Source organism: Stegostoma tigrinum, chromosome 3 (genome assembly GCF_030684315.1).
Source record: "Stegostoma tigrinum isolate sSteTig4 chromosome 3, sSteTig4.hap1, whole genome shotgun sequence".
NCBI lineage: Eukaryota > Metazoa > Chordata > Chondrichthyes > Orectolobiformes > Stegostomatidae > Stegostoma > Stegostoma tigrinum.
In genome coordinates this window covers 138,464,964-138,491,244 of record NC_081356.1, presented here as the reverse complement: position 1 = coordinate 138,491,244, position 26,281 = coordinate 138,464,964, and the positions used below count along the sequence as shown (strand labels likewise).

The following is a 26,281-nucleotide window of genomic DNA, read 5'->3' as shown; positions in this document are numbered from 1 at the left end:
CTGTAGGGCTGCGGAAGGACCTCTTTGCTCCTATACTCAATTCCTCTTGTGATGAAGGCCAGCATGCTATTAGCTTTCTTCACTACCTGCTGTACCTGCATGCGTGCTTTCATTGACTGACGTACAAGAACACCCAGATCTCGTTGTACTTCCCCTTTACCTAACTTGACTCCATTTAGATAGTAATCTGCTTTCCTGTTCTTGCCACCAAAGTGGATAACCACACATTTATCCACATTAAACTGCATCAGCCATGCATCCGTCCACTCACCTAGCCTGTCCAAGTCACCCTGTATTCTCATAACATCCTCCTCACATTTCACACTGCCACCCAGCTTTGTGTCATCAGCAAATTTGCTAATATTACTTATAATGCCTTCATCTATATCATTAGTATATATCATAAACAGCTGGGGTCCCAGCACCAAACCTTGTGGTACCCCACTGGTCACTGCCTGCCATTCTGACCATAGATATAGAGTGAGAGAACATAGGTTCAAAACTGAGATGAGGAGAAACTACATCTCTCAAAAGGTTATAATTCTATGGAACTCACTGACACAAACTGCAGAGAAGGCAGAATCAGTCAACAGATTCAAGAAAGAAAGAAACATGTTTCTGAGGAAAAGCCAGATAAAAGGCTCTGGGGAGCAAGTAGGAAAGTGCAGTTGAGACCAGGATGAGATCAGCTGTTACCGTGTTAAATTGTGGAATTTAAGCCTGAATTGCCTTCTCCTACTTCTAATTCCTAAGTTACCCATTTTTCTGATCAGCCTGTTCAGAGATGTTGTTAGATATCCGTGGAGTGGGTAGATCTTAAACCTAGACCTCTTGGCACAGAGAGAGCAGCACTAATGGATAATAGAAATCTTTTAAACTTCCGTACCCCAAGGTCTAATAGAGGCTTGGATATTAAATACGTTTGAGGCAAGGTTACACTGAATTTTGATTGCCAAGGAGTCAAGAGTTATGGGAGATGGGCACGAGTGAAATTGAAGGCTTCAATCAGATCAGCCATTATCACATTGAAAGGTGAGTAAGGTCTATTCCTGTTCAAACACAGAACAGTACAGCACCGGAACAGGCCCTTTGACCCTCCAAGCCTGCATCAACACGTTTTGCCCTTCCATACTAAAACCGTCTTCACTTAGAAGATCCATATCTCTCTCTATTTGTTTCCTTTTCATGTTTTTGTCCAGGTGCTACTTGAATGTGACTATTGTCTGCTTCCACCGTCACCTCTGGCAATGCATTCCAGGCACTCACCATCCTTTGTGTGAAAAATGTGCCTCGCACATCTCTTAAAATTTCCCGTTTGCACATTGAACCAGTGCCCCCAGCAATTGATCCCTCCACCCTGAGAAAAAGCCTCATACTTTCCACTCTATCCATTCCATTCGCAATCTTAGAAACTTCTATTAGGGTGCCCTTCAACCTCCTGTATTCCAGTTAAAACAAACTCAGTCAGAGTTCCTGTTAATATTTTTATTTGGAACAAGAGGACATAATGAAGGACAATTTGCATTAATCTAAATCTGAAAAGTTGTATTCTTCTGGTTCCTGTTTTCCCCCATCCTCATTCAAGCTTACCCAGCCATTCAGGAATGAGATCTTTCTCAAGCCCCTGCTGTCATTCAGGCACTGTTACCTGTACTTTCCAAAGGGCCCAGTGCTGTTGTTCAGACATGGTTCCATTCTTGAGGTCTAGTGTTGATGATTAGGCAGTCACCTGCATCTTTGGATGTTTGACTTGGGTACAGTTGCCTGTGTCTTTCAAAGGCAAGAGCTATTGCTTAGCTGCTGGTCCGTTAACTAATCACTTCTCTTTCCAATCATCTCTAAGGCAACCAGAAGATCTAAACGATTGTCTGAGCCAGGGGATCTTGGAGCTCAGCTGCATGAAGCTGTGGAAGTAATGGATGTGATTGCCATCTGCTGCCCTAAATATAAAGACCGGCCACAGATTGCGAGAGTTGTCGAAAAGACCAACAGTGGTTTCAGTGTTCATTGGATGGCCGGTTCGTATAGTGGCTCTTGGACAGAGGCTAAACGCAGAGAGGGCCGCAAACTGGTGCCTTGGGTTGACAGTATCAAAGAGTCGGACATCATTTACAAGAAAATTGCTCTGACAAGTGCAAATAAGCTGACTAACAAAGTTGTTCAGACTTTACGATCGCTGTATGCAGCAAAGGAAGGATCTTCCTGCTAACACAACTAAAACTGCAGCCAAATTCACAGCAGTGAGAATAAACTTGGGGCTAAAAGACCATATTCTGACAACACTTATAAAATGAATGGTTTCACAGTCTGCAGAACTCTACTAGGATTCAGACACGGAGACAAACGAGAAGAGCAATTGTCAGATACCATTTTCTCGTGGGAGCTTCCTTCGCTGTTGTACAGCCGAACCTTCTTGATTGATTTTAACTCCCACTGTATTATAGTTTAACAAAACAAAAAATTGTTTATATCTTGGAAAAAGAATTCTGTTTAAAAATAAAAGTTAAGTGAATGTTGGAATTTAGTCTGTTAATGTTCTTAATAAAGTGTTCTTGGAGTTTAACCTAGCAGCAATGGCTTTCTTTAGTGTAGCAGAAGTTCCAGAGAGAAGTTATTTTACAGGATGTACAATGCCAGACTGTGCTGGATATAATTTATTCTAATGAAAGCATGCAGTATCTGTGACCTACATGGGAGATTTTATTTGATTTTTTTTGTTTTGTAAATGTAGATTTAAATGTATTAGGGTCACTCTGGCAAAACAAAAAAAAGGGATCCCCAGCCAAAACAAACTGGCGGAACAAATACTGCAATAAATTTTTTACCTCTCTTTGTTACCTGTCTGTTTCCAGTTGGTTGTGTTTTTTATGTCAAGTGAATGTGCAGGAGGTTTGAATTTCCTCAATGTTGGTAACAAATTCTGTAAAAGTACTAAAACTTTTGCTTTTTTCATTAATGTTTTATCAATGCACAACCTGATTGATTAAAACTACACCATCTTCAATCAGCTAGATCTATTGGAAATGAATAGCCAAACAAGGAAATTGGAACCTTTGCACATCTGTTAAGAGCACTCGAGAGCAGCCTTAGTGTATGGTCACATGTTCAATATTAGTGTCTCAAGGGCTGCCAGGTTTGGGGAGCAAGTCCCAGTGTGTTAATCAGAACCGTCATGACAGTTGAACCAGGTGAGTCTTTGCCTGGTTGTATCCAGACACTCTCCAGTGTCACCTATTATTTCCTGTACTGCAGTAAGGAGCCAAGCTAAAACCAGGGCCAAACAATGTGTGTGAAAGGATGAGAGAAATGCTGTTAACTGTAATGTTAGATGGTGTTTCAGCACAATTGAGTTTTTATCCTGGGTACACTGGAGGTTCAAGTCTCATCTAGATCTGTTCCATCACAGCCCCTCAGAGCAGCAGGTCTACAGTCTAGCTCCTGAGATATAACAGTCCTTTTCAGTGACTTAACCCTTACAATTGGTGGTTTCTTCCTTAATGTCAGTTAAGATGAGTGAGAAATTGGCCACGTTCCAGCTTTCTATTTTCATGACCATCTCCCACATTCTTCTGGTACTGATAAATGTCTAGCTAAGTAGTCTGCATTATAATTTTGCATATAAGAGAGTCCCACTACCCTTACAACCTCACAACTTGGTTGTTAGGATAAGGTCTGCAGTTGCTGCTTGTTCTCTCAGAAACAGCAATGGTTTTGCTTCACTATTTATTAAATACACCTGATTAAATTACAATGATTCTTTACACCCAAAGATGTGAATACAGAAGTCTGATTACTGGCCCAAAATGCATCCTTCATTCCAGGGGCAGAAAAGTGCAAAAGCAAAATTAACAGGAATACTTTCTGCAAAATGTACTCCTGAACCCAGGCCCACTGCCCACGCACAAAATGAAATATCAGTACACTACTGCAGTAGTAAAACTGGAAGGAAGGGATGAAAAAGCATTTGTATTTTCAAAGAACCTTCCGTGACATCAAGACATCCCAAAGCATTTTTACTACAGTGACTGGACTTCAAAGGTTGTATTTGTGAAGGGAGCAGATATTTCTTTCCCAACAAAATTTCCACTCAGATGTGGCAGTGAGGGCAGATAGTGGCATATGCTTGAGCAGATGCAAATCCGTGCACATTCAGATATCATCAAAGATCCGGCTGCAAGACATTGACAGATACCTTCCACTTGGCTGGTACCTAAATTAATAGGAACAGGGTCAGTAGAGAGCACAAACAACTCCAAGGTTCACAAAAGAAACTGATATCAAAGGTTACTTGTCTGAACAAGCCATTAACTATTAGCCCCTTCCCACACTATTGTTCCTTTGCTCTTTACCTTCCCAGGTCAGAGTTCTGATCAGGGCCATCATCACTGAAGGTGTCAGCATTGAAATCCATAGGCTCAGGATCCTGCAGCAACTCCATGCCATCCCTTTCTGACCGACTGTTCCAGCGGGAGTACTTTGTGGAAGCTAAAAAGAAACCATGTATTTGTGATCAGCAGAAGTCAGTTAACACTGACAAGTTCAGCTGAATAGGTACTGTTGGTTGTTGGTTGGGGCGTGGTTTAGGTATTTGGGAGGTGTAAGAAAAGCACAAATGTTAGAGAAACTAAGGGAAGTTCGTAACAGAAGGACAATGTCTTACCTCGCTTAGTTGCATGCAGTGAACTAGGTATTTCAGAGTGAGAGCCCCTGTTCCGAGTGAAATTGTCTTTCTGGTTTCCGTAGCGTTCTTTCCACTCCTGTAAAAAAAAGACACAAAATGATACCCAAGATAATGGGAGAGAAAACATAAAAGCTGGAAAGAAACAAGCAGGTTTAACGTGTTAAGGACCCACTGCTTACCCTTCGCCGATTCTCCCCATCTTCCAGTCGCTGCCGTTTCCTTTTCTCTGCAACAGAAACATTAAGATTTTGTCTGTGAACCAATGTTGACCAGATTGCTTAACACAGCCTCCCACGAAGACAATGTACAAACATGTCCCCTTTTAAACACAATCTCCATCACGGACACAGATACCAGAAAACTCGATCTTTCCCTGAGCTGAATTTTAAAAATGTGCTGAGATACCACAATGATGATTCTGATAAAAACACTTCACCTCTTTTAATTAGCTCTTTTCCTTCATCCACAAGGTCAGATGTCATTTCGTTATCTCCCATAAATTGCTGGAAGCCAAGGAGATTCAGGCAACGTGTACCCAGGCTGATGAGAAAAATAGTCAATGTCACGAACATAAGAAATAGGGACACGTCTACGCTGTGGGCCCTTCAGCCTGTTCCAGCCTGCTCCACCATGCAAAAGGATCATGGCTAATCTGATACTACTCATGGGTACATTTCTGTCCTTTTTCCCCTTGCTTTCCTTGATCAATACTCTATCTCACCTTTAAATATACCATAAGACACAGGACTGGAAGTAAGGTCATTCGGCCCATCAAATCCACGGTGCCATTTAAATCGTGGCTGATGGGCATTTCAACTCCACTTCCCTGCACTCTCCCCGTAGCCCTTGATTCCTTGTGAGATCAAAAATTTATCAATGTCTGCCTTGAAGGCATCCAACGTCCTGGCCTCCAATGCGGTCTGTGGCAATGAATTCCACAAGCCCACCACTCTCTGGCTGAAGAAATATCGTCTCATTTCAGTTTTAAATTTACCCCCTCTAATTCTAAGGCTGTGCCCACGGGTCCTAGTCTCCCTGCCTAACAAAAACAACTTCCTAGTGTCCACGCCTTCTAAACCATACAGTATCTTGTAAGTTTAGATTTACTAGGATGTTGCCTGGTATGGAGGGAAGGTCTTACGAGGAAAGGCTGAGGGACTTGAGGCTGTTTTCATTAGAGAGAAGAAGGTTGAGAGGTGACTTAATTGAGACATATAAAATAATCAGAGGGTGAATAGGGAGAGCCTTTTTCCTCGGATGGTGACGGCGAGCACGAGGGGGCATAGCTTTAAATTGAGGGGTGAAAGATATAGGACAGATGTCAGAGGTAGTTTCTTTACTCAGAGAGTAGTAAGGGAATGGAACGCTTTGCCTGCAACGGGAGTAGATTCGCCAACTTTAAGTACATTTAAGTCGTCATTGGATAAGCATATGGACGTACATGGAATAGTGTAGGTTAGATGGGCTTCAGATCGGTATGACAGGTCGGCACAACATCGAGGGCCGAAGGGCTGTACTGTGCGGTAATGTTCTACGTTCTATGTTCTATTAGATCTCCCTTCAACCTTCTAAACTCTAACAAGTACAATTCCAGGATCCTTAGCCGTTCATCATTCATTAAACATACCACTCCAGGGATCATCCATGTGAATCTCCGTTGGACACGCTCCAGGGCCAGTAAGTCCTTCCTGAGGTGTGGGACCCAAAATTGGACACAATATTCTACATGGGGCCAAACTAGAGCTTTATAAAGTCTCAGAGGCACATCATTGCTTTTATATTCCAACCTTCTTGAGATAAACGACAACATTACGTTCGCTTTCTTAATCACGGGCTCTACCTGCAAGTTAACTTTTAAAGAATCCTGCACCAACAGTCCCAGATCCCTTTGCACTTTTGATTTGCGAATTTTCTCACCATTTAGAAAATAGTCCATGCCTGTATTCTTTTTTCCAAAGTGCAAAACCTCACATTTACTCACATTGAATTTCATCACCCATTTCCTGGACCACTCTCCTAAACTGTCTAAATCTTTCTGCAGCTTCCCCACCTCTTCAGTACTACCTGCCTGTCCACCTATCTTTGTATCATCGGCAAACTTCGCCAGAATGCCCCCAGTCCCTTCATCCAGATCATTAATATATAAGGTGAACAGCTATAGCCCCAACACTGAACCCTGCGGGACACCACTCGTCACCAGTTGCCATTCCGAGAAAGAGCCTTTTATCCCAACTCTCTGCCTTCTGTCAGACAGCCAATCCTCAATCCAATCCAGTAGCTCACCTCGAACACCATGGGCCCTCACCTTGCTCAGTAGCCTCCTGTGAGACACCGTATCAAAGGCCTTTTGGAAGTCTAGATAGATAACATCTACTGGGTTTCCCTGGTCTAACATACTTGTTACCTCTTCAAAGAATTCTAACAGGTTAGTCAGGCACGACCTCCCCTTACTAAATCCATGCTGACTTGTTTTAATCTGACCCTGCACTTCCAGGAATTTAGAAATCTCATCCTTAACAACGGATTCTAGAATTTTACCAACTACCGAGGTTAGGCTAATCGGCCTATAATTTTCCATCTTTTGCCTTGATCCTTTCTTAAACAAGGGGTTTACAACAGCAATTTTCCAATCATCTGGGACTTTCCCTGACTCCAGTGACTTTTGAAAGATCACGACCAAAGCCTCCGCTATTTCCTCAGCCATGTACCTCAGAACTCTAGGATGTAGCCCATCGGGGCCAGGAGATTTATCAATTTTTAGACCTTTTAGCATTTCTAGCACTTTCTCTTTTGTAATGCCTACCATACTCAACTCTGCCCCCAGACTCTCCCTAATTTTTGGGATTCTACTCATGTCTTCCACTGTGAAGACTGACGCAAAGTACTTATTAAGTTCTTTAGCTATTATCTCCCATCACCAGCCTTCCAGCATCAATTTGGAGCAGTCCAATGTCTACTTGTGCCTCTCGTTTGTCTCTTATGTATTGAAAGAAGCTTTTACTATCATTTCTAATTTTACTAGCCAGCCTACCTTCATATTTGATCCTCTCCTTCCTTATTTCTCTCTTTGTTATCCTCTGTTTGTTTTTGTAGCCTTCCCAAGGCTACAAAACCCTCCGAGAAGAAATTCTTCCTCATTTAAGATTTAAATCAGTGCTCCTTTATTCTGAGACTATGCCCTCTGATCCCCTAGACTGTCCCATGAGAGGAAATTTCCTCTCAGCGTTTGCCATGTCAGCCTGCTTCAGAATCCTATCTATTTCCAAGATCACCTCTCACTCTTCTCCAGTGAGCAGAGTCCCAATTTGTTCAGCCTTTGCTCATAAGGCATTCCCTCCGTATCAGGGATCATCTTAATAAACCTTCTCTGAACTACCTCCAATGAAATGATGTCATTCCTTAAAGGACACTCCAAAAGCACTCTCAGGACTGCAGACGTGGTCTCACCAGCACCTTGTACATTTGCAGTAAGACTTCCCTACTCTCATGTTCCAACCCCTCCTAAACTAAGGGCCGACACTCCATCAGGCCTTCCGAATGACCTGCTGCATGTGTTGCCAGCATTCTGTCTTTCATAAATCGGAGTTGCTTTGAGTTGCAGATTTTGTTCTCCCTCCCAAAATGAACTTCACACTTTCCCACATTACACAACTTACTTAACCTATCGATACTTGTCTGTGAATGTTAGAAAATATTTAACATCTGCCAATACTGGAAATCAGAAACAAAAACTCATTAGGTCTGGCGATATCTGTCGAGAGAAAGTACAGTGACCATTTCCAGTCCAATAACCTTTCTTAAGGGGTGGTTGTAGCTGAGTTCAGGTTCTAAAATTATTATGTGGAGGAGTCAGTGTTGGCCGATATTGAGTCCAGAGGTCTGTAGAGTTCCCAGAGGGAGAGTGAGGCGTTGGCCAGGGATCAGGGTGGTGTGTTAAAGTGGCAGGCAACTGGAAGCTCAGAGTCTTTTTTGTGAGTAGAACATAGATGTTCTGCGAAACAGTCACCAAGTCTACGCTTCGTTTCCCCAATGTACAGGAGACCCCATTGTGAGCAGCGAATGCAGGAGACTAGATTCTGGGAAGTGCTGGTGAAGTGTTGCTTCACCTGGAAGGTATGTTTGGGCCCTTGGATGCTGGGGAGGGAAGGAGGTAAATGGGCAGGTGTTGCACCTTCGCCGGTTACAGGGGAAGGTGTCGTGGGGGTGTATTGGGAGTGAAAGAAGATTGGACCAGGGTGTCCCAGAGGGAACGGTCCTTGGGGAAGGCAGACAAAGAGTGCAGGAGAACATGTGTCTGGTGGTGGCTTCTTGTTGGAGCTGGCAGAAATGGCATCTGATGATCTTCTGGATGTGGATGCTGGTGGGATGGTAGGTAAGGACAAGGGAAACCCTATCACTGTTGCGGGAGGGAAGAGAAGGGGTGAGGGAGGAAGTAGAGTTTGGTCCGGTTGAGAGCCCCATCAACAACACTAGGGAGTTCTTGGATGAGGAAGGCAGCAAACATTTTGCAGACTCTCTTGTCAAAGTTGGCATCCTCAGAACATTTGCAACGAAGACAGAGGAACTGAGAAAATGGAATGGAATCTTTACAGGAAGCAGAGTGTGAGGATGTGTAGCTGTGGGAGTCAGTGAGTTTATAGTGGCTATTAGTGGCCAGTTTATCCCGAGAAATACAAAGAGAGATGTCAAGGAAGGGAAGGGAGGAGTCAGAGATAATTGGTTGAAAGTGAGGGGAGGGTGCAAATTGGAAGCAAAAATCGATGATCTTGACCAATTCTAGATGAGACGGGGAAGCAGGAACAAAAACAAAGTCGCTAGAAGAGCTCAGCAGGTCTGGCAGCATCTGAGGAGGAGCAAACAGGGTTAACATTTCGGGTCCAGTGAGCCTTCCTCAGAACGGAGGTCTGAAGAAGGGTCACCGGACCCGAAACGTTGACTCTGTTTTCACCTCCACAGATGCTACCAGATCTGCTGAGCTTTTCCAGCAACTTTGTTTTTGCCTCTGATTTACTGCATCCGCAGTTCTTTTGGTTTTGAGAGCTGGAAGCAGCACTGATGATATCATCAATATGTCGGAAACAGAGTTGTGGGTGAGGGCCAGAATAGGACTGGAGCAAGAAACATTCCACATACATCTCAAAGAGATCGGCCCCATGCAGATACTCATGACCACTCCTGTGACCTGAGGGCTGCATGTAAACTGGCAATTTCCCCACTACCATCGGTTCTGAGGAAGGGCCACTGGACCCGAAACTCTGACTTTCTTCATAGATGCTGCTAGGTCTGCTGAGGTCTTCCAGCAACTTCTGTTTATATTTCTGTCTCAGGCTTGCTGCAGTGCTCCAGGGAAGCTCAGCACAATGTGCATGAATAACAGAGATAGTAGGAACTGCTGAAGCTGGAGAATCTGACATAAGGTGTGGAGCTGGATGAACACAGCAGGCCAAGCAGCATCGGAGAAGGAAAGCTGACGTTTGGGCCGAGATCCTTCTTCAGGGAGGGCATGGGGAGTCTGAAATAAATAGGGAGAGAGGGGGAGGCGGCTAGAAGATGGATAAAGGAGAAGTTAGATGGAGGAGACAGACAGGTCAAGGAGGTGGGGATGGAGCCAGTAAAGGTGAGTGGAGGTGGGGTCTTAGTTGGTTTCCCCGATGTAGAGGTAGCCACACCGGGTACAGCGGATGCAGTATACCATATTGGTGGGTGTGCAGGTGAACATCTGCTTGATGTGGAAGCTCTTCTTGGGGCCTGGGATGGGGGTGAGGGAGGACGTCGACGGTAGGTGTAGCACTTCCTGCGGTTGCAGGGGAAAGTGCCGGGTGTGGTGGGGCTGGTGGCAGAGGCTTGGGGACCACTTTGCGGAACACCTACTCTCAGTTCGCACCAAACAACTGCACCTCCCAGTCGCAAACCATTTTAACTCCGCCTCCCATTCCTCAGACGACAAGTCCATCCTGGGCCTCCTGCAGTGCCACAATGATGCCACCTGAAGGTTGCAGGAACAGCAACTCATATTCCGCTTGGGAACCCTGCAGCCCAATGGCATCAGTGTGGATTTCACCAGCTTCAAAATCCCCCCTCCCCCCACTGCATCCCAAAACCAGCCCAGTTCGTCCCCTCCCCCCACTGCACCACACAACCAGCTCAGCTTGTCCCCGCCTCCCTAACCTGTTCTTCCTCTCACCTATTCCCTCCTCCCACCTCAAGCCGCACCTCCACTTCCTACCTACTAACCTCATCCTGCCCCCTTAACCTGTCCATCCTCCCTGGACTGACCTATCCCCTCCCTACCTACACTCACCTTTACTGGCTCCATCCCCACCTCTTTGACCTGTCTGTCTCCTCTCCACCTATCTTCTCCTTTATGTTGGGGAATGAGCCCGGCCAGGTGGTTGATATTACAGTAGGGGACTACTTTGGAAATAGTGATCACAATTCCGTAAGTTTTACAATACTCATGGACAAGGATGAGAGTGGTGCAAAAGGAAGACTTCTAAAGTGGGGGAAGGCCAACTATACCAAGGTTCAGCAGGATCTGAGGAATGTAGATTGGGAGAAACTGTTAGAAGGTAAATCCACATTTGACATGTGGGAGGCTTTTAAAGAGAGGTTGATTAGCGTACAGGAGAGACATGTTCCTGTGAAAATGAGGAATAGAAAAGGCAAGATTAATGAACCATGGATGACAGGTGAAATTGTGAGACTAGCTAAGAGGAAAAAGGAAGTATACACGAGGTCTAGGTGACTGAAGACAGACGAAGCTTTGCAAGAATATCTGGAATGTAGGGCAAATCTAAAATGACGGATTAAGAGGGCTAAGAGAGGACATGAGATATTGCTGGCAAACATGGTTAAGGAAAATTCCAAAGCCTTTTATTCATATATAAAGAGTAAGAGGGTAACTAGAGAAAGGATTGGCCCACTTAAGGATAAAGAAGGGAAGTTTTGCGCTGAGTCAGAGAAAATGGGTGACATTCTTAACGAGTACTTTGCATCGGTATTCACCAAGGAGAGGGACATGACAGATGCTGAGGTTAGGGGTAGATGTTTGATTACTCTAGGTCAAATCAGCATAAGGAGGGAGTAAGTATTGGGTATTCTAAAAGGCAAGTCCCCTGGTCCGGATGGGATCACTATCAGCTTGCTGAGGGAAGCAAGACAGGAAATAGCTGGGGCCTTAACAGATATCTTTGCAGCGTCCTTAGACACGGGTGCGGTCCCGGAAGGCTGGAGAATTGCTAATGTTGTCCCCTTGTTTAAGAATGTTAGCGAGGATAATCCAGGTAATTATCGACCGGAGAGCCTGACGTCAGAGGTAGGGAAGCTGCTGGAAAAGATACTGAGGGATAGGATCTATTCCCATTTGGAAGAAAATGGGCTCATCAGTGATAGGCAACATGGTTTTGTGCAGGGAAGGTCACGTCTTACCAACTTCATAGAATTCTTTGAGGAACGTGACAAAGTTCATTGGTGAGGGAAGGGCCATAGATGACATATACATGGACTTCAGTAAGGCGTTTGATAAGGTTCTCCATGGCAGGCTGATGGAGAAAGTGAAGTCGCATGGGGTCCAGGGTGTGCTAGAGAGATGGATAAAAAACCGGCGAGGCAACAGGAGTCAGAGTAGTAGTAGTGGAGGGGGGTTTTTCAGACTGGAGACCTGTGACCAGTGGTGTTCCACAGAGATCTGTGCTGGGACCACTGTTGTTTGTGATATATGTAAATGATTTGGAGGAAGGTGTAGGTGGTCTGATCAGCAAGTTTGCAGATGACACTAAGGTTGGTGGAGTAGCAGATAGTGAAGGGGACTGTCAGAGATTGCAGCAGAATATAGATAGACTGGAGAGTTGGGCAGATAAATGGCAGATGGAGTTCAATCCAGGCAAATGCGAGGCGAAGCATTTAGAAAGATCAAATTCAAGGGCAAACTATACAGTAAATGGAAAAGTCCTAGGGAAAATTGATGAACAGAGAGATCTGGGTGTTCAGGTCCACTGTTCCCTGAAGGTGACAACTCAGGTTAATAGAGTGGTCAAGAAGGCATATGGCATGCTTTCCTTCATTGGGCGGGGTATTGAGTACAAGAGTTGGCAGGTCATGTTGCAGTTGTATAGGACTTTGGTTCGGCCACATTTGGAGTACTGTGTACAGTTCTGGTCGCCACATTACCAAAAGGATGTGGATGCTTTGGAGAGGGTGCAGAGGAGGTTCACCAGGATGTTGCCTGGTATGGAGGGTGCTAGCTATGAAGAGAGGTTGAGTAGATCAGGATTATTTACATTAGAAAGACAGAGATTGAGGGGGGACCTGATTGAGGTCTACAAACTCATGAGAGGTATAGACAAGGTGGGTATCAAGAAGGTTTTTCTCCAGAGTGGGGGACTCAATTACCACAGGTCATGAGTTCAAAGTGAGAGGAGGAAAGTTTAAGGAAGATATGCGTGGGTGCCTGGAACACGTTGCCAGCGGAGGTGGTAGACGCAGACACGATAGTGTCTTTTAAGATATATGTGGACAGGTACATGGCTGGGCAGGGAGCAAATGGATATAGACCCTTAGAAAACAGATGACAGGTTTCGACAGAGGATCTCAATCGGCGCAGGCTTGGAGGGCCGAAGGGCCTGTTCCTGTGCTGTAATTTTCTGTTCTTCATCCATCTTCCATCCGCCTACCCCCTCTCCCTATTTATTTCAGAATTCCCTTCCCCTGCCGCATTTCTGAAGAAGGGTCTAGACCCAAGACATCAGCTTTCCTGCTCTTCTGATACTGCTTGGCCTGCTGTGTTCATCCAGCTCTACACTTTGTCATCTGCAAGAACAGCACCTCATTTTCCACTTGGGGACTCCGTAGCCTTTAGAACTGAATAGAGTTCAATCATTTTAGGGCCCAAGCACCTTCTTCCATTTGCTTACCCTGAGTCCCACATAGCAGATATTGTTATCACATGGGCTGGCCACAAAAAACCGACTGTCAGCCACTAACAATCCCCATTAGTAGCTATTCATTCTCCCAGGCTGACCTTTAACATTCTTTTGTCAGCTCAACTGTTTCAGTCTCATTGTGGGCTCCATTTCCACCTATCGTCTACACCTCCCACACCCCATCTTTAGCCCACTTATCAGAATTTTCCTAGCTACAGTCATAGAGTCAGACAGTAATACAGCATGGAAACAGGCCCAACAGTCCAACCGGCCCATGCTGCCCACTTCTCTAGTTCCAATTGTCCGCGTTTGGTGCATATCCCTCAATCGTTCCCATCCATGTACCTATCCAAATATTTTCTTTAAATGTTGCTACTGAACCTGCCTGAACCACTTTCTCTGGTAGCCCACTCTGTGGATGAAGAATGTGTCCCTCAGGTCCTCCTTAAATCTTTCCCCTCTCACCTTTAACCTACACCCTCTAGTTTTCAATTCCCCATCCCTGGGGAAAAGACTAGATACATTCCTCCTATCAATGCCCTTCATGATTTTATACACCTCAATAAGGTCACCCCTCATTCTCCTACATTCCAAGGAATAAAGTCCTATCCTGGCCAACCTCTCCCTATAACTCAGGCCTATTAGTCCTGGCTACATCCTCAAAAATCTTCTTGGCTCACTCTCCACTTTAACTATGTCTTTCCTATAACAGGACGATCAAAACTGTACACAATACTCCAAGTGCAGCCTCACTAACGACCTATACAACTGTAACATAACGTCCCAACTCCTGTACTCAATGCCTCAATCAATGAAGGCCAGCATGCTAAATGCCTTCCTCGCTCCCCTGTCTGCCTGTGATGCTGCTTTCAACCAACTTGTATTCCTAGGTCCCTCTGTTCCACAACACTCCCCAGGACCTTACCATTTACTGTACAAGTCTTACTTTGGTTTGACTTTCCAAAGTGCAACACCTCACACTTATCTGTATTGAATTTCATTTGCTAATCCTCAGCCCACTTCCCCATCTGATCAAGATTCCTCTAATTTATGATAACCTTCCTCATTATCAACGATACCTCCCAATTTTGTATCATCCGCAAACTTACCAATCCCGCCTTGTACATTCACACCCAGATCATTTATGTAAATAACAAATAACAAAGGTCCCAGCACCGACCCCTATGGCACAGCGCTAGTCGCAGACCTCCAGTCTCAGAAACAACTTTCAACCATCACCCTCTGCTTCCTATCATTGAGCTAATTATGAATCCAATTAGCTATCTCTCCCTGGATCCCATGTGACCTAACTAGCCTACCACGCAGAACCTTGTCAAAAGCCTTACTAAAGTCCACAAAGACAACAGCCTGTGCTCTACCCTCATCTATCATCTATCATCTTGGAAACAAAGAGAACAAAGAAACCTACAGCACAGGAACAGGCCCTTCGGCCCTCCAAGCCTGCGCCGATCAAGATCCTCTGTCTAACCTGTCATCTATTTTCTAACGGTCTGTGTCCATTTGCTCCCTGCCCATCCATGTACCTGTCCAAATATATCTTAAAAGACCCTAACATGTCTGCGTCTACTACCTCCGCTGGCAACGCGTTCCAGGCGCCCACCACCCTCTGTGTAAAGAACTTTCCACGCATATCTCCCTTAAACTTTCCTACTCTCACTTTGAACTCATGACCCCTAGTAACTGAGTCCCCCACTCTGGGAAAAAGCTTCTTGCTATCCACCCTATCTATACCCCTCATGATTTTGTAGGCCTCAATCAGGTCCCCCCTCAATCTCCATCTTTCTAATGAAAATAATCCTAATCTACTCATCCTTTCTTCATAGCTAGCACCCTCCATACCAGGCAACATCCTGGTGAACCTCCTCTGCACCCTCTCCAAAGCATCCACATCCTTTTGGTAATGTAGCGACCAGAACTGTACACAGTACTCCAAATGTGGCTGAACCAAAGTCCTATACAACTGCAACATGACCTGCCAACTCTTGTACTCAATACCCCGCCCAATGAAGGAAAGCATGCCATATGCCTTCTTGACCACTCTATTGACCTGCGTTGTCACCTTCAGGGAACAATAGACCTGAACACCCAGATCTCTCTGTTCATCAATTTTCCCTAGGACTTTTCCATTTACTGTATAGTTCGCCCTTGAATTTGATCTTCCAAAATGCATCACCTCGCATTTGCCCGGATTGAACTCCATCTGCCAATTATCTGCCGAACTCTCCAGTCTATCTATATTCTGCTATAATTTCTGACAGTCCCCTTCACTATCAGCTACTCCACCAACCTTAGTGTCATCAGCAAACTTGCTGATCAGACCACCTACACCTTCCTCCCACAATTCCATTCCTCCGCATTTTGTACAATAGCCTATTGTGGGGAACCTTATCGAATGCCTTGCTGAAATCCATATACACCACATCAACCGGTTTACTCTCATCTACCTGTTTGGTCACCTTCTCAAAGAACTCAATAAGGTTTGTGAGGCATGACCTTCCCTTCACAAAACCATGCTGACTATCCCTAATCAATTTATTCTTTTCTAGATGATTATAAATCCTATCCCTTATAACCTTTTCCAACACTTTACCAACAACTGAGGTAAGGCTCACTGGTCTATAATTACCAGGGTTGTCTCTACTCCCCTTCTTGAACAGGGGAACCACATTTGCTATCCTCCAGTCATCTGGCACTATTCTTGTAGACAATGACGAGTTAAAGATCAATGCCAAAGGATCGGCAATCTCCTCCCTGGCTTCCCAGAGGATCCGAGGATAAAACCCATCCGGCCCAGGAGACTTATCTATCTTCACACTCTGTAGGATTTCTAATACTGCCTCCTTGTGAACCTCAATCCCACCTAGTCCAGTAGGTTATATCTCAGTATTCTCCTCGGCAACATTGTCGTTTTCTAGAGTGAATACTGTTGAAAAATATTCATTTAGTGTTTCCCCTATCTCATCTGACTCCACGCACAACTTACCACTACTATCCTTGATTGGGCCTAATCTTACTCTCGTCATTCTTTTAATCCTTAAATACCTATAGAAAGCCTTAGGGTTTACCCTGATCCTATCCGCCAACAACTTCTCATGTCTCCTCCTGGCTCTTCTGAGCTCTCTCTTTAGGTCTTTCCTAGCTACCTCGTAGCCCTCAAGCACCCTAACTGAGCCTTCACATCTCATCCTAACATAAGCCTTCTTCTTCCTCTTGACCAGAGATTCCACCTCCTTCGTAAACCACGGCTCCCGCGCTCTACAGCTTCCTCCCTGCCTGACCGGTACATACTTATCTGGGACACACAGGAGCTATTCCTTGAATAAGCCCCACATTTCTAATGTGCCCATCCCCTGCAGTTTCCTTCCCCATCGTATGCTCCCTAAATCTTGCCTAATCTCATCGTAATTGCCTTTCCCCCAGCTATAACTCTTGCCCAGTGGTATACACCTATCCCTCTCTATACCTGAAGATGACGTGTCAACCTGGTGAAGCCAAACAGGACTACTGGTACAACACACGGTGAAAGTAGCAAATGATAGACAGAGCTAAGTCATCCCACAGCTAACGGATCAGATCTAAGGTCTGCAGTCCTGCCTCATCCAGTTGTGAATGGTGGTGAACAATTAAACAACTCACTGGAGGAGGAGGCTCCACAAATATCCCCATCCTCAATGATGGAAGAGCCCAGCACATCAGGGAAAAAGATAAGGCTGAAACATTCACCGCAATCTTCAGCCAAAATTGACGTCTGGATGATCCATCTCAGCCTCCTCCAGAGATCCCCAGCATCACAGAAACCAGTCATCATCCAAATCGATTCATTCAATGTGACAGCAAGAAACAGCTAGAGATGCTGGACACCACAATGGCGTGTGCTCCAGAACTTGCTACTCCCCTAGCCAATCTGTCCCAGTACAGTTACAACGCTAGTATTCACAAGACTTTGAGGAAAATAGCCCATGTACATCCTGAACAAAAAAAGCAGGATGAATCCAACCGAGACTATTAACGCCCCAGTTTCCTCTCAATCATCAGTAAATAGAACATAGAACATAGAACATAGAACAGTACAGCACAGAACAGGCCCTTCAGCCCACAATGTTGTGCCGACCATTGATCCTCATGGATGCACCCTCAAATTTCTGTGACCATATGCATGTCCAGCAGTCTCTTAAATGACCCCAATGACCTTGCTTCCACAACTGCTGCTGGCAACGCATTCCATGCTCTCACAACTCTCTGCGTAAAGAACCTGCCTCTGACATCCCCTCTATACTTTCCACCAACCAGCTTAAAACTACGACCCCTCGTGCTAGCCATTTCTGCCCTGGGAAATAGTCTCTGGCTATCGACTCTATCTATGCCTCTCATTATCTTGTATACCTCAATTAGGTCCCCTCTCCTCCTCCTTTTCTCCAATGAAAAGAGACCGAGCTCAGTCAACCTCTCTTCATAAGATAAGCCCTCCAGTCCAGGCAGCATCCTGGTAAACCTCCTCTGAACCCTCTCCAAAGCATCCACATCTTTCCTATAATAGGGCGCCCAGAACTGGACGCAGTATTCCAAGTGCGGTCTAACCAAAGTTTTATAGAGCTGCAACAAGATCTCACGACTCTTAAACTCAATCCCCCTGTAAATGAAAGCCAAAACACCATATGCTTTCTTAACAACCCTGTCCACTTGGGTGGCCATTTTAAGGGATCTATGTATCTGCACACCAAGATCCCTCTGTTCCTCCACGCTGCCAAGAATCCTATCCTTAATCCTGTACTCAGCTTTCAAATTCGACCTTCCAAAATGCATCACCTCGCATTTATCCAGGTTGAACTCCATCTGCCACCTCTCAGCCCATCTCTGCATCCTGTCAATGTCCCGCTGCAGCCTACAACAGCCCTCTACACTGTCAACGACACCTCCGACCTTTGTGTCGTCTGCAAACTTGCTGACCCATCCTTCAATTCCCTCGTCCAAATCATTAATAAAAATTACAAACAGTAGAGGCCCAAGGACAGAGCCCTGTGGAACCCCACTCACCACTGACTTCCAGGCAGAATATTTTCCTTCTACTACCACTCGCTGTCTTCTGTTGGCCAGCCAATTCTGTATCCAGACAGCTAAGTTCCCCTGTATCCCATTCCTCCTGACCTTCTGAATGAGCCTTCCATGGGGAACCTTATCAAATGCCTTACTGAAGTCCATATACACCACATCCACAGCTTGACCCTCATCAACCTTACTAGTCACATCCTCAAAAAACTCGATAAGGTTTGTAAGGCATGACCTACCCCTCACAAAGCCGTGTTGACTGTATTTGATCAAGCCATGCTCTTCCAGATGGTCATAAATCTTATCCCTCAGAATCCTTTCTAACACCTTGCAGACGACAGACGTGAGACTTACCGGTCTAAAATTGCCGGGGATTTCCCTATTTCCTTTCTTGAAGAGAGGAATTACATTTGCCTCTCTCCAGTCCTCAGGTACGACTCCAGTGGAGAGCGAGGATGCAAAGATCTTTGCAAAGATGCAAAGATAAAGTGATGGAAGGTTTCATCAACACCTCCCGCTCCGCGATGCCCAGTTTGGGTTCTGCCAGGGCCACTCAGTTCCTGATCTCATTCCAGCCTTGGTTCAAACGTGGACAAAAGAGCAGAATTCCAGAGGGTGAGGTGAGAGGGACAGCCCTTGACATCAAGGCTTCATTCAACCGAGTGTGGCATCAAGGAGCCCGAACAAAACTGGAATCAATGGGTATCGGGAACAAACTCTCCGGTGGTTGGAATCATACCTGACACACAGGAATGTGGCCATGGTTGTTGCAGGTCAATCATCTCAGCTCCAGGACATCTCCACAGGAGTTCCTCAGGGTAGTGTCCTTGGTCCAACCATCCTCAGCTGCTTCATCAGTGACCTTTCCTCCATCTTAAGGTCAGAATTAGGATGCTCGCTGATGATTGCACAATGTTCAGCAACATTCGTGACTCCTCAGATACCGAGCAGTCCCTGTCCAAATGCAACAAGATCTGGACAATATCCAGGCTTGGGCCAACAAGTGGCCAGTAACATGTGTGCCAAACAAATGCCAGGCCATGACCATTAACAAGAGACAATCTAATCACCACCCTTTGATATTCAAGGATGTTACCATCACTGAATCCACCACTATCAACATCCTGGGGATTATCACTGACCAGAAACTGACGTGGACCCACCACATAAACACAGTAGCTACTCACCTCCTGACCCCTCAAAGCCTGTCCCACCATCTACAAGGCACAAGTGAGGAGTGTGATGGAATACTCCCCACTTGCCTGGATGGGTGCAGCCCCGACAAACATGCAGGAAGCACCCGACAAACATGCAGGAAGCTCAATACCATTTAACACCAAGCTGCCTGCTTGACTGGTGCATTTATAACATCCACTCCATCCAGCACCAACACTCAGTCACAGCAGTGTGTACTATCTACCTACAAGATGCCCTGCAGAAATTCACCTAAGACCCTCAGACAGCACCTTCCAAACTCACAATCACTTCCATCCAGAAGGACAAGGGCAGCAGATACATGGGAACACCACCCCCTGCAAATTCCCCTCCAAACCACTCACCATCCTGACCTGGAAATATATCCCCGTACCTTCAGTGACAGTGGGTCAGAATCCTCGAATTCCCTCCCTAATGGGCATTGTGGGTCTACCCAAGGCAAGTGGTTGGTCAAGATATCAGCTCACCACCATCTTCTCAAGGGCAGCTAGGGATGGGCAATAAATGTTGGCCCAGACACAGATACTCCTATCTCATAACATCACTGTCAATGCGTGAGAATCCTGGAACTCCCTCCCTAAGGGGCATTGTGGGTCAACCTATGGCATGTGGGCTGCAGCAGTTCAAGAAGGCAGCTCACCCCCACATTCTCAAGGGGGCAGCTCACTCCCACATTCTCAAGAAGGCAGCTCACCCCCACATTCTCAAGAGTAACAAAAAATGCTGGCCCAATTAGTGATGTGCATATCCCAACAGTAAATTTAAAAAAGGACTTGGACACAGTAGGAGAGTGGGCAAAGAAGCGACAGATGGAATACAACGTGGGAAAGTGCGAGCTTATGCACTTTAATTGGAAAAATAGAGGTCTAAATTATCTTCTATAAGGGGAAAAGCTTCGGAAACGTGAAGCACAAAAAGGACCGTCCTAGTTCAGGATTCTCTTCAGGTTAACATGCAGGTTCAGTTGGCAGTTTAGAAGGCAAATGCAAGGTTAACGTTCATTTTGAGAGGCCTAGAATATAAGGGCAGAGCTGAGGCTGTATAATGATCTAGTCAGACTGCATTTGGAATGCTGTGTGCAGCTCTGGGCCCCCTACCTAAGGGAGGATGTACTGGATTTAGAGGGTTCCAGAGGAGGTTTACAAGAACGATCCCAGTGATGAAGGGCTTATCATGAGAGACTCTGGGTCTGTACATGATGGGGTTTAAAAGGATGAGGGGGAATTTTGATTGAAACTTATAGAATACTGAGTGGCCTGAAATGAATAGAACATAGAACATAGAACATTACAGCACAGTACAGGCCCTTCGGCCCTCAATGTTGTGCCGACCTGTCACACCGATCTCAAGCCCATCTAAGATAATCAAATGTGAGGCTGGATGAACACAGCAGGCCAAGCAGCATCTCAGGAGCACAAAAGCTGACGTTTCAGGCCTAGACCCTTCATCAGAGAGGGGGACGGGGAGATGGAACTGGAATAAATAGGGAGAGAGGGGGAGGCGGACCGAAGATGGAGAGTAAAGAAGATAGGTGGAGAGAGTGTAGGTGGGGAGGGGATAGGTCAGTCCAGGGAAGACGGACAGGTCAAGGAGGTGGGATGAGGTTAGTAGGTAGCTGGGGGTGCGGCTTGGGGTGAGAGGAAGGGATGGGTGAGAGGAAGAACCGGTTAGGGGGGCACAGACAGGTTGGACTGGTTTTGGGATGCAGTGGGTGGGGGGGGCAAGAGCTGGGCTGGTTGTGTGGTGCAGTGGGGGGAGGGGACGAACTGAGCTGGTTGAGGGATGCAGTGGGGGAAGGGGAGATTTTGAAACTGGTGAAGTCCACATTGATACCATATGGCTGCAGGGTTCCCAGGCGGAATATGAGTTGCTGTTCCTGCAACCTTCGGGTGGCATCATTGTGGCAGTGCAGGAGGCCCATGATGGACATGTCATCTAGAGAATGGGAGGGGGAGTGGAAATGGTTTGCGACAGAACACCTCCGCTCAGTTCGCAACAAAGCTTGGGGACCGCTTTGCAGAACACCTCCGCTCAGTTCGCAACAAACAACTGCACCTCCCAGTCGCAAACCATTTCCACTCCCCCTCCCATTCTCTAGATGACATGTCCATCATGGGCCTCCTGCACTGCCACAATGATGCCACCCGAAGGTTGCAGGAACAGCAACTCATATTCCGCCTGGGAACCCTGCAGCCATATGGTATCAATGTGGACTTCACCAGTTTCAAAATCTCCCCTTCCCCCACTGCATCCCTAAACCAGCCCCGTTCGTTCCCTCCCCCCACTGCACCACACAACCAGCCCAGCTCTTTCCCCCCCACCCACTGCATCCCAAAACCAGTCCAACTTGTCTGTGCCTCCCTAACCGGTTCTTCCTCTCACCCATCCCTTCCTCCCACCCCAAGCCACACCCCCAGCTACCTACTAACCTCATCCCACCTCCTTGACCTGTCCGTCTTCCCTGGACTGACCTATCCCCTCCCTACCTCCCCACCTACACTCTCTCCACCTATCTTCTTTACTCTCCATCTTCGGTCCGCCTCCCCCTCTCTCCCTATTTATTCCAGTTCCATCTCCCCATCCCCCTCTCTGATGAAGGGTCTAGGCCCGAAACGTCAGCTTTTGTGCTCCCGAGATGCTGCTTGGCCTGCTGTGTTCATCCAGCCTCACATTTGATTATCTTGGAATTCTCCAGCATCTGCAGTTCCCATTATCTCTCAAGCCCATCTAACCTACACTATTCCATGTATGTCCATATGCTTGTCCAATGATGACTTAAATGTACTTAAAGTATGGATATGGAGGACTGATTTCCGGTAGTAGGAAAGACTAGGACCTGAGGGCACGGCCTCAGAGTGAAGGGGCAACCCTTTAGAACTGAGATGAGAAAGGGTTTCTTCAGCCAGAGGGTGGTGAATCTGTGGAATTCATTGCCACAGAGGGGTGAGAAGCCCAAGTCATTGTGTGTCTTTAACACAGAGATAGATAGGCTCTTGGTTAGTATGAGGATCAAGGGTTACAGGGAGAAGGTAGGAGAATAAGGTTTAGAAACATATCAGTCATGATCAAGTGATGGAATAGACTCAAAAGGGCCAAATAGCATAATTCTGCTTCTGTATCTTATGATTTTATGGACCCTTTAACTATTCATCTAAAGACTTCTTTAAGATTGTGAATACCCAATGTATTCCAAATCCCTAGCGCCCACTGGGTGAAAGCAATTTCCCCCAAACCCCTCTAAACATCCTGCCTTCCACTTTAAAATTATGCCCTCTTGTTACTGATGCTTCAACCAAAGGGAACAGCTGCTTTCTGTCCACATTGGCCATTCCCCTTGATCTTAAACAGCGTTTTCAAGATTCCCCAACCAAAACTTCACTGCACCAAAGAAAACAATCCGAGCTTACCCAGCCCCTCTCCATTGCTAAACTGCTCTATACCAGGCACATCCTGGTGAATCTCCCTCTGCAGCCCCCCCAGGTACAATGACATCCATTTTATAGTGCAGTTACCAGAACTGTACACAGTGCTCTAGCTGGGGCCTGACTAAATTCCTGTACATCTCCACATAACCTCCCTCCTCTTATAGAACATTGAACTGTGCAGCACAGTTCAGGCCCTTTGGCCCACAATGTTGTGCCGACCTATTATCCTACTAAGATCAATATATCCGATATCTTACAATCCTCCACGTGCTTATCAAAGTGTTGTTTAAAAGTCTCTAAAGTATCTGACTCTACCACCACTGCCGGCAGCGCATTCCACACACCACCACTCTCTGTGAAGAACCTGCCTCTGACATCTCCCCGATACCTCCCTCCAATCACCTTAAAATTATGCCCCCTCGTAATAATCATTTCTGCCCTGGGAAAATGTCTCTGACTATCCACTCTATCTATGCCTCTCATCATCTTGCACACCTCTATCAAGTCACCTCTCATCCTTCTTCACCCCAATGAAAAAAGCCCTAGCTCCCTCAACCTTTCCTCATAAGACTTGCCCTCCAGTTCAGGCAGCATCCTGGTAAATCTCCTCTGCACGCTCTCTAAAGCTTCCACATCTTTCCTATAATGAGGTGACCAGAACTAAACACAATATTCCAAGAGTGGTCTAACCAGTGTTTTATAGAGCTGCAGCATAACCTCACGGCTCTTAAACTCAATCCCCCTGCCAATGAAGCCAACACACCACATGCCTTCTTTACAACCCTATCAACTTGTGTAGCTACTTGAAGGAATCTATGGACGTGGACCCCAAGATCCCTCTGTTCCTCCACACTGCCGAGAATCTTGCCGTAACCCTGTATTCTGCATTCAAATTTGACCTTCCAAAATGAATCACTTCACACTTTTCTGGGTTGAATGCCATCTGCCACTTCTTTGCCCAGCTCTACATCCTGTCAATGTCCCATTGCAACCTACAACAGCCCTCCATGCTGTCCACAACTCCACCAACCTTTGTGTCATCGGCAAACTTACTAACCCACCCTTCCACTTCCTCATCCAAGTCATTTATAAAGATCAGAAAGAGCAGAACAGACCCCAAAACAGATCCTTGTGGAACACCACTGGTGACCAAGTTCCAGGCTGAATACTTTCCATCTACTACCACCCTCTGTCTTCTATTGAGCAGCCAGTTTTGTACCCAGACAGCCAAATTTCCCTGAATCCCATGTCTCCTTACTTTCTGAATGAGCCTGCCATGGGGAACTTTATCAAATGCCTTGCTAAAATCCATACGCACCATATCCACTGCTCTGCCTTCATTGATGTGTTTTGTCACATCCTCAAAGAATTCAATAAGACTTATGAAGCATGACCTGTCCCTCACAAAGTCATGCTGACCATTTCTAATCAAGCAGTGCTTTTCTAAACAATCATAAATACTATCTTTCAGAATCCTCTCCAATACGGCATGGTGGCTCAGTGATTAGCACTGCTGCCTCACAGCTCCAGGGACCCGGGTTTGATTCCACCCCCTGGCGTCTGTCTGTGTGGAGTTTGCACATTCTTCCCATGTCTGTGTGAATTTCCTCTGGGTGCCCCGGTTTCCTCCCACAGCCCAAAGATGTGCAGGCTAGGTGGACTGGCCACGCTAAATTGCCCATAATGTTCAGGGACATGTAACCTAGATGGATTATAAGGGGATTAGTCTGGGTGGGAAGCTCCAAGGGTCATTGTGGACTTGTTGGGCCAAAGGACCCGTTTCCACACTGTAGGGATTCTACGATGATAATTTGCCCACCAGAGAAGACACACTGACTGGTCTGGAATTTCCAGGATTATCCCTATTCCCTTTCTTGAACACGGGAATGACATTTTCCACCCTCCAATCTTCTGGTACTACTACAGTGGACAGTGAGGACGTAAAGATCATCACCAAAGGGGCAGCAATCTCTTCCCTCATTTCCTGTATATAACCTTGGGTATATCCCATCTGGCCCAGGGGACTTATCTATCCTCATGTTTTTCAAAATCTCTAGTACATCCTCCTTTCTAACTTCCTGATGATCCTCCTTCTAATCTATGCCACAACTGATTAAAGGCTAGTGTCCCCCATGCCTTCGTAACTACCTTATTAAACCGATCTGCCACCTTCAGGGAACTGTGGTCAAACACTCAGGATCCCTCTGTTCCTGAGGTTCATGCTGTTCAGCCAAGTATTTATCTTACTATTCCTTAGTATTAATGGGATGTTCACAGTATCTTCTACCATTAAGAGGGATACAAAATGTCTGTTGAACACCTTCATTTCCTTGTTCTCCTGAAGCCATCTCCCTTGACTAATTTTCAAAGGGGGCAACGTTCACTTAGATCGCTCTATTCCTTCTCAGATATTTAAAAATGGTCTCACTGGCAGTTTTTGCATTCCTCACTGGTTTGATCTTGTAATATATTTTCTAATTTTTTTTTAGTTCTTCCTTTAGTGGATTCTAAATTTATCCCAGTTTTCAGAGTAATCACTGACTTTGGCATCATTCCTTTCAATTTTATACTCTCCTTCACTTCCATGGCTAGTTTATCCCTCTCTTAGGACATTTCTTCCTTACAGAGACATATTTTTACGGACAGTCACGAATTGCCTCTTTAAATGTCAGCAGTGCTCGCTCACTGTCTTTAATCTATCTGCCCAGCTCAGTTTAGCTAACTCTATCCTCATTTCATTGTCATTCGTTTTATTTAAGTTAAACATTGAAAAGCTCATCAGTTTTTTCCTTTACACTGTCCTAATCAAACCGTCCCAAGACAGAACTGGCTTGGGTACAGAATAAATCTCCCTCTACATTGTACCCCCTATCAAACCTTCCCAGAACAGCAATAATACAGGTTAGATACAGAGTAAACCTCCCTCTACACTGTCCACATCAAACCCTTCCAGAACAGGGACAGCACAGGGT

General features: G+C 45.8%; 2 protein-coding genes across 7 annotated transcripts in view; one reads left to right on the top strand and one right to left on the bottom strand.

The window, feature by feature from the left end:
- The window catches only part of LOC125450882 (nipped-B-like protein), a 510,140-nt gene extending 507,620 nt beyond the window's left edge, over positions 1 to 2,520 (top strand). For all 4 annotated transcript variants that reach the window (XM_059644995.1, XM_059644996.1, XM_059644997.1 and 1 more), the window contains one exon: positions 1,844 to 2,520. In XM_059644995.1, the coding sequence (XP_059500978.1) occupies positions 1,844 to 2,209 (366 nt within the window). In that variant the 3' untranslated portion in view covers positions 2,210 to 2,520. The remainder of the gene's footprint in view (positions 1 to 1,843) is intronic.
- Positions 1,471 to 26,281, bottom strand: part of lmbrd2b (LMBR1 domain containing 2b) — a 45,942-nt gene continuing 21,131 nt past the window's right edge. For all 3 annotated transcript variants that reach the window (XM_048526938.2, XM_048526939.2, XM_059644999.1), the window contains 5 exons: positions 5,118 to 5,221; positions 4,861 to 4,907; positions 4,661 to 4,757; positions 4,350 to 4,485; positions 1,471 to 4,210 (listed from right to left, as the gene is read on the bottom strand). In XM_048526938.2, coding sequence (XP_048382895.1) covers positions 4,150 to 4,210; positions 4,350 to 4,485; positions 4,661 to 4,757; positions 4,861 to 4,907; positions 5,118 to 5,221 — 445 coding nt within the window. In that variant the 3' untranslated portion in view covers positions 1,471 to 4,149. The remainder of the gene's footprint in view (positions 4,211 to 4,349; positions 4,486 to 4,660; positions 4,758 to 4,860; positions 4,908 to 5,117; positions 5,222 to 26,281) is intronic.